Source organism: Saxophila tyrrhenica (genome assembly GCF_035928015.1).
Source record: "Saxophila tyrrhenica strain CCFEE 5935 chromosome Unknown scaffold_20, whole genome shotgun sequence".
Taxonomy (NCBI): domain Eukaryota; kingdom Fungi; phylum Ascomycota; class Dothideomycetes; order Mycosphaerellales; family Extremaceae; genus Saxophila; species Saxophila tyrrhenica.
Window position 1 is genome coordinate 151477 of NW_027041752.1, and position 13281 is coordinate 164757.

The following is a 13281-nucleotide window of genomic DNA, read 5'->3' on the forward strand; positions in this document are numbered from 1 at the left end:
CTGCTACTATGCATCCGGTCTTCGAACACGATGCTACCAGGACGCACGATGCAGGCGGCGCAGAGTATGAACGGCTGCTTCCGGCTAATGTGAGTCTAGCGGTATTGTGTATCCGTCGACAGTGCAATCCATGGTACACAGATATACCACAGCGTGCATCTAGCCGCCAATCGATAACTTCACCGCGAAATGGCTTATTTATATGCCGTCTTGCTGGCGCGGCCAGTGTATGCTCCCATCACCCTCTTCATTGTGTCTTGCTCAGCTACCCAAGTAGGATCCAGATTTCGATTCCTTGCTGTCTCCATTTAGGCCGCAGCCCCAGGTAAGTTTGATCGATCTGCTCCATACGCAAACCAAAAGCAGTACGACGCCGATGAGGCGAGATACAAAAGCTCAATGGAGCACACGCCAAAAGGATGCTAAGGGACTTTACAAAAAGATGGGTAGTAGAACCACGAGAATACGGAAGAAAGGGCCGTTTACCTATCGTTCAGTGACGGCGGACATGTTGAGATAACACTACCAGATTTGCAATATGCTGACCGATACGGCACCAGGGAGCGTACCCAAGCATGTGCAAATCACGTGACTCGGCTACACTTGCCTTCTGTCTTGGAGGCAATCAAACCAACCACTGATCGTCCCTGTGCGTTTTAGTACCTGCGGCGGGGTGTCGTCCGCTGCCCGTGGAGCGATGCCTTGCGGAGGTTGTTTTGCAGTTGCCGTGGTTTGGCCGGTGGAGATGGCTCGCTTGTCAGTGCAATGGGTATTGCGGGCCATGTGCCAGGAGAGCAGTTTGTAGGTGCGCTCGTCGCTTCTCTTCTCGTATCGTCTCCGCGTGCTGGATGAACCGGCCGGGATGCGCTTCTCAAGGCATGCCGTCGCTTGAAAGCGTGCAGTAGCATTTCCACTCGTCCTGGTATGATGCCACCGTGGTGATTTGAAGGGCAGCGGCGCCCATGAAGTCCAATCATTTGATCTTGCCACGTACGATGTGTCGTGCGCTGGCATGGCTGGATCGACAGTCAAATTGCCGAAAGTACCGCCAAGACATGTTGGTCATTGGCCTTTCTCCTGACAAACCGTCTCATTTCTTAACCACACTTCAAGTCATGAATGGCCTCCTCGTTCTCCGAATTCAAGGAGTGCCAAAGATACCCCCTTAAGGCGTATATGGACGACCATGGGGACGGTTGACCTCGACGGCCAGACTCAGGAGAGAGAACATACTCCGGGCTGGCTCCTGAGGGCCGCTAGGCGTGTGCCCAAGCCCAACTGACCGGCTTTACCGACTACTGGCAGCAATACTCAGATCTTTCCCAACATGTCGCTGTCCAAGGGGTCTCTATGCTCGGGACAAGGGGTTTGATATCGTAGCATGAAGAGTGCGCGAGTACACCTGCGGTCCAGATGGTAAACAATGTTGAATTCTTGCATTCCTATACTGACTTCAACAGAGGCTCGTCCATACGGGCATGGCACTTCCATCCTTGGTTGTCTCTTGCGAGGTCTGAGATCGACCAGATGTGCGCCCCAAGCTTTACGCGATTGGAGAATCATCTGAGGACTTGACAGAATGCTAAATCAAGATCAGACTGCTCTACTACGACGTCCGTCACTGGATGTATATCGCATATGGACTGAATACTTGGTGCTCATGCGGCCCCCTTTCGGCTGACCAAGCTTATGAGAGCTGTTGGAAATCGAGTTCTGAAGGATCTGGTCACGTGAGCAGCCACATTGGAGAGCTTGACGTTGCTACCTGGCCCGCTACCACCCGAGCAGAAAACGAGTGACAGGATGGAGAAAGTCGGGAAGCAAACCTCTCAACCCGCAGCTGGTATCATCGGGCTCGCCGGCTTCCCGAATGTCACCATGGATGGGCCTGCTGCGACGCGAATGCTCGGAACATGGAATGCATCCAGTTTCTAAGCAATACAACTGAAACGTTGCATGGCAGTGATGGCGTCAGCACCACGGGAAACATGCTTGTCATTCAGTCTCCGGTCGTTCCACCACTGAGACGACCTGCTGCCGCACGGTCCGACAGCGCCCCTGGCCATCTTTCTCCCCTGAGACAGTCTGCACCCCTTGCGAAATAAAATTCAACAGCACCTAGACCGCCCAAGTGCTGGGTTAGAGTACGCCGAGCTGTCGGGGCTGTCTGCGTTTGCATTGCGAACGGCAAAAGCTCGGAGCCATGTCAGCTCACCCACGACAGCCATCGAGCTCCTTTGTGAAATAACGCCTGAAGCAGCTGGTTGTGGCTGCCATAAAGCAGGGCGACGTAAGCCAGAACCCCTTCCTCACCGTCTCCTTCCGCAATACCAATCTGCACATGCCATACTGTTCTTGTACGCTCAACTTTTCTCCAAGATCTGCTTTTCAGATGGCGCTTCAAACTCCTCGAATAGCACCACAACAGCTGGAGGCCAAGTATAACTTCAAGTTCGCAACAGATTGGAATGGAAAAATCAATTAACAGAGCAAGCGAGTTCGCTGAGAGAATCATCGGAGTTCGTCGACGAAGGTTATGCTTGACGTAGAAATTAGATCTTGTAAGAGCTGGTGGTTGCTTCCAATTCGGTCGGTCCTGGTAGCGAGACCAGACGGTTCTTACGGTCCGCTTCGGCTAACGGCTTGGACTCGGAGCATTCAAACATTGGCCGTGAGTTCTCCGATGTTGGAAATCTATAGATGTAAAGAGTTGGAGAAAAGCACCGTTCATTGCGTCGATGATTCCACGGCATGGGAGCTGCTTGCGCCGGATTGGCAGCATTTGGAGCACGCAGAGCTTGCTTGCTGACTTCTCACCACCTGCAAGCTGATAAATATGGCAAGATTGAGCTCGGCAAGATTAGGCGCTTGCCCACATTGGGCTTAGGCACGTGGTTGCAACAAGGATGTTGCTGTGGAACCATCGAATGCGCGATGGAATTGGAAGACACAACGGCTTTTCCCAGTGGTGGCCAGATCGAAAGCTGCCGTCTTTGGTGAGTGACGAAGAGACAACTCGGAGGAACAGCTCTCTGCTATCACCTACACGGCGGCTTGCAACCATGTCGAAGTCGAGTATAAGAAGAAGCCGGCTGGAGCGTACGAATGTCTGGCCATGACTACCATCGATACATTTCTTCAACATGCTACACAACAGGAACAACAGAGCGACAGGTGTCAACGGCGTCAACCTTAAGGATGTTGTCCCGCAACGTCGACTATGGATCTTCTGTCCCCGGTTGTTGACGTTGAACTTGTTGCTGGTTGGTGCTCTCTGCGCCGGTGTACGTCTCCCATCCTCGTCGAAGAAGTATGTGACTAACTTCGACGTTCCAGGTCACCAATGGCTTCGACAACTCACTGTACGAATGATCAGGTGCCTGCGAGCAAGGAGACTGCTGATACTTTCTAGACTCAACGGCCTTCAGCTTCTCGACACATGGCAGCGCGACTTCGGCAGCCCAGAATCCGCCTGGCTTGGTCTCGTTAGTCTTCTCCTCCATCCCAACCTTGACGACAACTAATTGTCTTCCATACAGATCTCAACTGCCAATCGCCTTGGAGCACTCGTCGCCCTACCTTTCGTCTCTCCTCTGCAAACGAAGCTGGGCCGCCGATACCCCGTCATCTGCGGGTCTGCCATTATGCTTGTCGGAATCACCATCCAAGCCTCTTCGCAGAGCGTGCCCATGTTTATCGTCGGACGGATCATTCTTGGGGCAGGTAATCAGCTGCAAATCACCACCTGCCCTGTGCTCATCAGCGAGCTTGCATATCCGGTATGACCTCTTGGATGCGAAGAAGTCAGCCCAGCACTAACCTTCTTATCATGAACAGACTCAGCGAGCAACCTATACCGCCCTGATGAACAGCACCGGCAGCGTCGGACAGATTCTCGCCGCGTGGATCACGTTCGGGTCTAGCAGTCTTGAGCCCTCGTCTTGGTCATGGAGGACTCCTGTCGCCATCCAGGCCGCCTCATCGATCTTTCAGATTGTGATGATGTTCTTCATCCCGGAGTCACCTCGATGGTATGTACAAAGGTACACTGCAGTGCTGAATGGTAGCTGACAGCGTCCATCAGGCTTGTTGCGAACAACCGAACAGACGAAGCTCGCCATATCCTGGTGAAGTACCACGGAGAAGGATGCGAGAGCTCGCCCCTCGTCAATCTCGAGTTGGCAGAGATCACCCATATACTCAAGACCGACAAGAAGAAAAGCTCGTGGTTGGCATGGTTCCATGGACCGTCCAACCGCCACCGCTTCGCCATTGTCTTCACGCTTGGTTTTATCGTAAGCAGCTGTGCCCTTCCAACTCTCCGTTCATCGCTAACAATGGCCTTAAGACGCAATGGAGCGGCGTAAGCCCACTGTCTTCGACCCTGTTTTGACTCCCCGTCTTGACTAATCTCTCTGCAGAACGCAATAATATCCTACTACCTCCGCCTCCTCCTCGAATCCTTCGGCATCACCAACTCGACCACCCAGCTCCTCATCAACGGCGGCAACACCATCAACGCCTGGCTCTTCGCCATCCTCTGGGCCTGCACGATCGACTTCTGGGGGCGTCGGAAGTTGTTTCTTACAGGCATTGGAGGCATGTTCTGTTGCTTCCTGACGATGACGGTCCTCGCTTCCCAAAGCGCTGCGTCCGATTTCGCGGATAGCAGTCTTGCCAGACCGGCGGTGGCGATGATCTTCCTGTTTGGGGCGTTTTATAAGATGGTGCGCCGCCCTTGCCCTTCCACCACAACAAGGGCACGGTATGCTAACACTGCCGCCAGGTCGGCACAACACAAGACCCCTACTTCGGAGAAATCGCCTCCTTCGAGCTCCGCGACAAAGCGTACGTGATCAAACAATTCGCCGACTCTGCCGCCAACATCTTCAGCGGCTTCACCAACCCTGTGGCTCTGGATGCTATTGGATGGAAGTACTATATCGTTTGGTGTTGCATGCTGGTCAGCCATTTCACCATTGTGTATTTTGTTTATCCTGAGGTGAGTCTCAAGCTTCGATGGGTGCAGAGCTGAGCTGACGCGGTGGGTGGACAGACGAAAGGACTTTCGCTGGAGGAGATTACGCAGCGGTTCGATGGGACGGAGGTGCCTGAGAATGCTGTTAGGGATGGCATGTCGAAGGAGGATGTGTCGAGTGCCTGCACAAGGGCGAGCACGGAGAGGGAGGGTGCTTGACTGAGGTTGGACGATTTGCTTGGAACGGAGTTCGGCTAAGCAGGACAAGAGACCTTGGGATGGACATTGCTGCGTGGGTGTTACAAAAATGGACCACACTCGTTTTGTCGGCGTTGGGCTGCTTTCCAATGGTTCAGTGCGTTGAGACTGAGCATGGATTCTTGGGATAGAATGGGAAATGGGAGACGATCGTTACGGTGCAAAACGGCCTCTGTAAAATCTCGGATCGGCCGGCGTTACCTGCTTTTAGATACCTCATCAACATCAGTCATTTCCTTCCTCAGCTCATTGAAAGCTCGCAACATCAACCGTCACGGGCTTCGTTAACGGCAATCCCCACTTCATCGTGTTGCCCGCGGCCGTAGACGCCATGCTCGCATCCCCAGTCCCAGCATCGTTCGACTTCGATCCCGAGCCCAGCACAATAATCGACTCAATGTTCGCGTCAACCTCATACCCGAACGTCCCCGTAATCTTCAACTTCCCATCCTGATTATAGTTGAACTCAATATAACTCGTCCCGTCTTGCTCAATCGAGACCCCATCATCGAGATACAGAGATCCCGAAGCGCAGCCATCGGTTCCTGGCGCAATGACGAGGTTGAAGTTCTGCTTGCGCAACTCGGTGGTGGTGTTGGCGGAGCTGGCGCGTTCGGGGAAGATGGTGCCGCCTTTGTAGTACAGCGGGATGGTCGTGTAATCCACGTCTCGGAGCATCATGCTGCTGCCGTCGCCTTGAATGGTCTCGTGGGTGTAGTAGTCGTAGAAGATATCATCAGGCATGTAGATGGAGACGTGCGTGCTGTTGTCGCCGGTCACAGGAGCGACCATCAAACCCGGACCCCAGAAGTATTGGTACTCCAGGCTGTTGCACTTGGGGTCGTTGGGGTAGTGGAAGAACATCGGTTGCACGAGTGGCACGCCGGTGGTGCTTTGGTCGTACATGGCGGTGTAGATGTAGTCGAGGAGTTTGTAGCGGATCGCGATGGCGTTACGCGCTGCTTCTGCGACGAGAGGGTAGCGGTAGAACTCGTGCGGTGGCGAGCCGAGTTCTTGGTGGTTGCGGTAGAAGGGCGAGAAGGCTCCGAGCGTCGCCCAGCGTGCGCAGAGATGGGCGTTGGTGATGCCGCCGAAACCGCAGACGTCCGAGCCGACCATTGAGACCTGGAAGAGCGAGGCGAAGTTCATCATGCCGGCGATCGAGAAGCGGTAGTGGTCCCAATCGGCAATGTTGTCGCCGAGCCATTTGCCAACCTGCCGGCCGGAGCCTGCGAACGTCGAACGAGTAATGATCAAGGGCCGTAGGGTGGGGCGTCGGGCGACCATGGCCTGGCGGGATGCTTCGGACATCATGGCGCCGTAGAGATTGTGCGTGTCGTACTCGACAAGCCCGTTGGAGTGCATGATGTCGGTGGCGATGGTCTTGTTGCTGATCGAGCCTGCCTCGTTCTGGATCGTGTATGGGGGATTGATCAGGTCGCGGCCTGGGAGGCCGGACATGTCACCTGAGCTGCTGGACTGGCGGGCCTGCAAAGGCAGCGACTTTGGTGCACTCAACTCCCGCTTATCGTTGGAGGATCCATGAGGAGGCGACTTCGTGGTGATCTTGTCCTTGACTGACTGGGAAGAACCGCATCCGCCAGTTGTAAGGGTGCGGTTGTCTTCCTCGTAGATATAGCTCCCGTCTGGCTCGTATCGTACATATTGATAGGTCACCTTCTTGTTTGCCGGCATATCAATAGTGCCAGTCCAGACAGGGTAGTCGTCAGCGTTGAGCACAGGGGCATTCCAGATGTCGTTCTTGCCGAGAGTGACTGTGTTGCCGTTTACGAGAATGTTCTCTCCCTCAAAGGTCTTGGCTCTGACGGAGAACTTCACTTGCGCATGACACTTGGGTTGCATGTCCGCTGGGAAACCGGGTCTGTTCGAGATCAAGGTCAGCACGTTGTTCAGCACAGACTTGTGAAGGATCACTCACAGCTCGATGGGGCTACCAATACGGACTGGCGGCGGCCTTGGTGGGTTGCCCTTCGCGAACAGTTAGCGTTTTCGATAGTCATGGGAAGTTGTACGAAGTGTCAGGTACCATTGAGATCGCCTCTTGACGTGGGTTCTTGCATGGGTAGTTGCAGAAGTTGGCGGCCTCGTTCATGTCTTCAATGCACATTAGCTTCAAACCCATCTCGTCTCGTTAGAAATACTCACCGATCCAAAGAGCATCAATATCAACCCCTGTCTCAGCATCGAAGAACGAAGCAAATTCGCTTGTCCAATAATCCTGCGTCCCAGGCGCGAACCAGTCCGGAAATTCAGTAACACCCGGCCTGTAGCACAGAAGAGTTCACTGTCAGCAGCGACTCTTCTCGAGCACCTCTCACGAATCCAAGAGGCACCTGTATAGATCAGAACTTACCACACCACCCCCTTATAAATCCCCCCATCCCCATCCCTCAAAAACGCCCCCGCCTCCACCCCATTCGTAAACGGCGCATACCCTTCCGTCACATACGCCACCGCCGGATCGACCATGACGATATAATGCTGCTGATGCTGGTGGAGATAATCGACCAGCTCTCGGACTTTGTGCAAGGGGAAGCGGACCGGGTCGAGCGTGAAGACGCGGCGGAGGTACATGTAGTCGATGTCGGTCCACATGGTTTCGAGGGGGATGTTTGCGGCGGAGTACTAGAGCGAGGGGGAGAGAGGTTAGCGAAATAGAGGGTGGGAGGGGTAGGGGGAAGGTACGTTGGACACTACGCCTGCGACTTCGTAGACGTCCTATTCACAGCGTTAGCTCTCGGAACTCCTCTTTTCGGTGGAAACTTCATCATACCTGCATCCCATACCGACACTGATGGAACCCCAACCCCCAATACGGGAACATGGCTGAATGCCCGACCTGCCACGCAAATCAGCCTCTGCCCTCTCCTGCCCTCCCTCAGACCAGATCAAAACTCACCACATCAGCATACTGCGCCGCAACCTCCTTCGGCCCCGGTCCCGCCATGAAATAAAAGTCCAGCACGCCACCTAAGAGATTGTACTCTAGGTACTGGCCATTCGAGTCATCGATCCTCACATCCATGCCATTACTGTTCATCAAGAAAACCCCATGCGTCCCATCCCCATTCCGATGGTCGAAATACACCGGATGATCGCCGTACAAATTCGTTCCGGGCGGCGTACCGTAGGCGTCGCGGTTCCAGATGGTTCGGGTGTAGTTGGTGCTATTCAGCATGAACGGATCCGTGTGCTCGCCTAGGCCGTACAAGCTCGGGGAGTCCGGCAGCGACGTCCGAAGCCGAAGATACTGGTCCTCAAACACCAAGCTCGCGGCGGAGGAGTCGAAGAGGACTTCGCCGCTACTGCTGCGGACGATGGAGAAGGAGAAGGGGTTTTCTTCGTAGCGGAACTCCAGCTGGCTCTGGTCGACAGAAGAAGCCTTATTCGGCGGCCTGGGCAGGACGGACTCGGGGATCTGGTAGACTTGCTGCTCGGCATCCTGGATGACAACGTGCAGGCGGTCGGGGGTCTGGTATTCGACGGTTAAGGTGAGGTCCTGGAGGTCTTTGCCATAGGCGTTGCAGGCATCGCCGGCGAGGGTCAAGTCCGCCGTCACTCCATTGGTAGCGTGATGGATGTTACTCGCTTTGTATCCAGGGCAAGACGAAAGCGAAGCCGCTGCCGCTGCTGTGCTTGCTGATAGCAGCGTGGCGAGGAGAGCCTTGGGTGGTGCCATTGTGGTTCCTCTTTCTTACGAATCCAAGTTGAGCCGTAGGGACGAGACGGAAGGAAGAAGAGAGTAAGACTCGAGCAACCTACATATCCAACCTAGATCTTTTCCACTAGCTCCCCACGCGCGTGACACGATGATACCTCTTGCTGCGCTCCGCTCGGTCCCTCGCCCAGGAACAGGTGAAGTTCCCACAATCATCGTCCCCGCCAAGGCCGTTCCCCGCTCAACTCCAGCGCCACGTCGAGACGGTGGGGAGCAACAAGGTTGCATCACAAACCTGCAGTTACTCCACTCGCGGGATGTCCACCCGCCTCGTTCAGTTGCTTCCATTTGTTTTGTTGTTTCCTCGGAACGACAGACTCGAGGCCTTCCTTGTTGATTGTTGCGCTTCCAGAGATCCGGCCGCGGGGCATCCCGGTCTACTGTCAGTCTACTGAAAAGAAAAGTACCATCAGCCTTCGGTGCAAGGATCAAGAACAGCAAGGCCTGTCACACACAAAATGAATGTGAGAACAGTGAGGAAGTAATCCGATGCGATGGTGCAGTAGCTTTCCATCAAGCAGGGTGGTGTAGATGGGAGGCCGATGCAGAGCAGCTCACCCTTCTCATGCTGTCGCTCCGTTCACAGTGCCGACAGCACCGAGCCCATCTCCCTGCTTGTTCGACAGCGCCTGCTTCGTATCTTCTACGATACCCAAACCCTTCACCGCCTCCTCCCCCAACGCGTCCACCCCCTCCAGCCCTTCCAGCCCCTCCAACCCAGCGAAGCCCTCTTCAACCGCCCACCTTCTCCCCCTGTCCTTTTCCCGCTCTAAGACCCCACAAGCCCATCCCACCACCAGCAAACCCGGCGGCCTACTCCCCTCCTCCTCAACCGCTTGCACCACCTCCCCAAGAGTCGTGCGGATGACGCGCTGGTCTGCGCAGCTCGCTCTTTCGACTACTGCGCAGGGAGTTTCCAGGGGATAAGGCGCGTCTTTAATACCGGTGAGGCTGGATATGAGGTCAGACAACCGATGCAGCGCCATCAGAAACACGACGGTCTGGTTCGGCAAGTACGGAGGCGGTGAAGGAGCGGCGCCTTTGCGGCCAGTGCCGGTGCAGATCAGGACTTGATCGCTGACAGAACGATGCGTGACGGGTATTTGCGCGAAAAGCGGCGCACTCAATGAAGAGGTGATGCCTGGTAGGACCGTCGCTTCCCACCCGTGCTCCCGGAAAAACGCAACCTCCTCCGCCCCGCGGCCGTAGAGGTACGGATCCCCTTGCTTCAACCTCAAAACCGTCTTGCCCTGCTCCAGCGCCGCGAGCCCTGCTTGATGGAGCTCCGCCTGCGCTTGATCGGCATTACCGGGGAATTTGCGGGCGATCTGGACGGGGGTGCGGCGGGGGACGAGGTCGAGGACGGGGGCGGGGACGAGTTTGTCGGCGAGGATGAGGTGGGCGGACTTGATGGCTTTGAGGGTGGCGGTGGTGAGGAGGTCCGGGTGGCCGGGGCCGGAGCCGGCGAGGATGATGCGGCCTTTCCGTCTGCGGGAGTCGAGTGTTGATGGGGTGAGGATGGGTTTCTCCTCCGAGGTGGGTTGGGCCGTTTCTTGTTTGTAGGCTTCGAGGATGGCGTCGACGTCGGCGTCGGTGATGGCTGCTAGCCGTCGCAAAGGCCAATACTCGCATATTTGTGAGAGCCATCTCATCCGTCGCGCCTTTGCTGCTTCTGCGTCGAACGGGTTGACGAGCTTATTGAATGTCGAGCTCTGCCCTGCGTCTTCGTCCTCGACGTCAAACCCTGCCTCTTCTGCTTCTGCATGATCCTGCTCCCATATTCGCCGTCTCACTGTGCCCAGCCTCTCAACGGCATCGCCAAGATCGGGAGGTAGTGAGGATGCGATCTCTCGTCGTATTCGAGAAGCCAGCTTGCAGCCTTTCCCAGAAGTGGTAATACCGACCTGCAATGGCCCAGACGTATGCGTCGATAGGATCGTGAAAGTCGACAGATTCTGTGAGTCCGTCACATTGACCGGTATCCGCAGCCGTCTGCACAACGACGAGATGTGCGCTGCCACAGGACCCTTCGAGTTGGATGTGACGAACACGGCATCCACCACATTATCAACCTCTTCGCGACCGAGAGTCTTCAGATCGTCGTCCTGAAACTCCCTCTTGATCCATTCTATCTTGTGCTCTTCGATGCGCTTCAACAGGTTGTAGTGCATATTCTCGCTCTCGGGGGCGATGAGGATCGGCTTCGCGCCGACTTCGAGCGATCTGCTGCATCGTGCGCCGGCGAGAGGGTTCGAGCCGATAATGAGATGTATGTGGGAGGTCGAGTCGATTGCTGTAAGTAAGGCGGGAGTCATGGTGGCGGCGTGTGTACTCAGTCGAAACGGGCTGTGTGGTCGTGGTGCAGGAGGCTTCAAGACCAGACGGATTGATAAGATGTATAGGCGCTTATCTCTTGTCCGTACTGTTATCAAAGTCGCATGGTATTGGCGTTGTGGAGATCGAGATCTCGTTGTTGTACTTCCGGCTCTTATCGCGAATTGATAATCGACTTTTCGAAGTCTGCAAGCCCGCCGATCGCGCTTGTCGATCACCCGAGCCGCAGCGAAATTCCAGAAGCCGAGACGATTCGCGCCTGACCACATTTGGATGAGGTTGTCATAGTCGCAGGCCAACATGTCGAAAGGACGGGACATTTGCAAGAGCCGTCCTATGCTGTATGGATTAGCCGGCACAGATGTTTTTCTTTCAACCCTCCTCCCCCTCCCTCCCCATAACTACATCCAACGCCCGCCGACTCACCGCCACACTCCTCTCCAACGCGCCCAACTTCGCCATCGCAGACATCAAACACGGATCCTGGCTCTCCACCCTCACCTTGTCCCTCACCCGCACATCCTGCCCCTTGTACGTGAAGACCTCATGCGCCTCGTCGTGGAAGACTTGCCTTCCCACACCAAGCGCACCAGCCAGCTTTTCCCGTAGCGAGAATCCGCTGTAAGACTGCTGGCTTGCCCCGGCGGAGTTCAAGGAGAGCGGTGTATTGGTACCAGTGACTGGGTATGCTGTCTCGAGCGTGCGGACGTTGAGAAGCACGGCTGCCTCGCTGACACTGAGGTGGAAGGAGATGGTGTCCGGTAAAGGAGGGTTGAAAGTGTCTGCCGGCAAAGAAGCTTCGTGCCACGTCTTTTGCCCTTCCGTCCAGCCTTTCAGCGCGGACTTGGCTTCCTGGATGTTGTCGTGTAGTAAGCGTAGCTGGCCCGAGATGAAGTTTGCATTATGCGCGTCGCCCGTCCAGCGTGTTGCGTCTACGACGTCTAGACAGGCGTTGATCAACGTGCGCGTCGTCGTAAGCTGTTCGAGCACGATTGTCGAAGCGGTGGGTAGGGAGGATAGAGAGAGCTTGTACGCGTTCTGGCCGCGCGGCGGTATCAGGGAGGGCAGGCGCAGGTAGATATCGCCCTTTACGATGCGGGTGCCGACGCGGGTGATGAAGCCCTTGAGGTTCTCGGAGCGGAGAGAGGACAGGACGAGGGTGGAGCCTGGTTCGGTGGGAGCGAGGAGTCCAGCGCACTCTTCAAGGCCGGACTTGAGGGATTGGAGTGTTTCTTGCAGAGAGGACAGCAGCCATTCGAGCTCTTTGGTTCGCGTGTCCTCTTCGGCTTTGGCTAGATCGTGGGCGGGGATGGGGGGGTATACCAGCGTGGACATTGTGTGTACTTGGGACCGTGTCTGTCCTTGCACGACCGTCCAGCAGCTCGTGGCCGCGATCTTCCTTCTACAAGCACGCAACGATCACGAACAAGGATGGGGAAGCTGCATGCCAAGGGACGGGCAGGCCCGAGGTCGATCACTCTGACGACGAGGAAGGCGCGATGGCATGACGCACCGACACCCAACACCTCGAGCTCCAGACGTCTGCCAGAACCTGTTTGAAGGACATCCGCAGGCTCCCTCGAGCTGCAGTCCAGAACGGCGTCGAAAGGTAACACGACAACATCCGCCGCAGCACTCGCAGAAAGTCAAGCACAACAAAGAGGAGGAAAGTAAGTTTACGCCTACGTCAGACAAAACCAACTTTGGGCGGCGCATTGGGCAAGTCTTCTGGACCAAATCTGCGCGGCTCCAACGCTTCCATTGCGCCTTGGACGCACACGTCACTGAGCCGGGCGTTCTCTAAAGCTCGACCTCCACCCCCTGTTCCGCTGTGTTCCTGTTGTCCTGCGCCTGCTCTCTGGAATCGCTCTGGACCTCGCTTGACCGTGTCGCATCTCCTTTTCGCTGACTGTTGATCGACGGGATATCCTACCTGTGTATACCTACATCGACAACACTCCTGTCCGAGGTG

At 55.7% G+C, this 13281-nt stretch overlaps 3 protein-coding genes across 3 annotated transcripts; 1 reads left to right on the top strand and 2 right to left on the bottom strand.

Moving 5' to 3' along the window:
- Nucleotides 1-3143: 3143 nt before the first annotated feature.
- On the top strand, nucleotides 3144-5197 carry LTR77_009964 (uncharacterized protein; the record flags this gene model as incomplete). Its single annotated transcript, XM_064807190.1, has 9 exons — nucleotides 3144-3284; nucleotides 3337-3362; nucleotides 3413-3485; nucleotides 3540-3779; nucleotides 3838-4031; nucleotides 4085-4295; nucleotides 4422-4727; nucleotides 4787-5002; nucleotides 5057-5197. The coding sequence occupies 9 exons, from the start codon at nucleotides 3144-3146 to the stop codon at nucleotides 5195-5197; spliced, it is 1548 nt and encodes a 515-aa protein (XP_064654563.1).
- A 285-nt stretch (nucleotides 5198-5482) lies between these two features.
- On the bottom strand, nucleotides 5483-8936 carry LTR77_009965 (uncharacterized protein; the record flags this gene model as incomplete). The annotated part of the gene is made up of 6 exons (XM_064807191.1): nucleotides 5483-7104; nucleotides 7403-7521; nucleotides 7611-7882; nucleotides 7943-7975; nucleotides 8031-8096; nucleotides 8157-8936. The coding sequence occupies 6 exons, from the start codon at nucleotides 8934-8936 to the stop codon at nucleotides 5483-5485; spliced, it is 2892 nt and encodes a 963-aa protein (XP_064654564.1).
- A 602-nt stretch (nucleotides 8937-9538) lies between these two features.
- Nucleotides 9539-12644, bottom strand: MET1 (uroporphyrin-III C-methyltransferase; the record flags this gene model as incomplete). Its single annotated transcript, XM_064807192.1, has 2 exons — nucleotides 9539-11710; nucleotides 11736-12644. 2 exons carry the CDS (start codon nucleotides 12642-12644, stop codon nucleotides 9539-9541), a joined length of 3081 nt encoding a protein of 1026 aa, XP_064654565.1.
- Nucleotides 12645-13281: the final 637 nt, after the last annotated feature.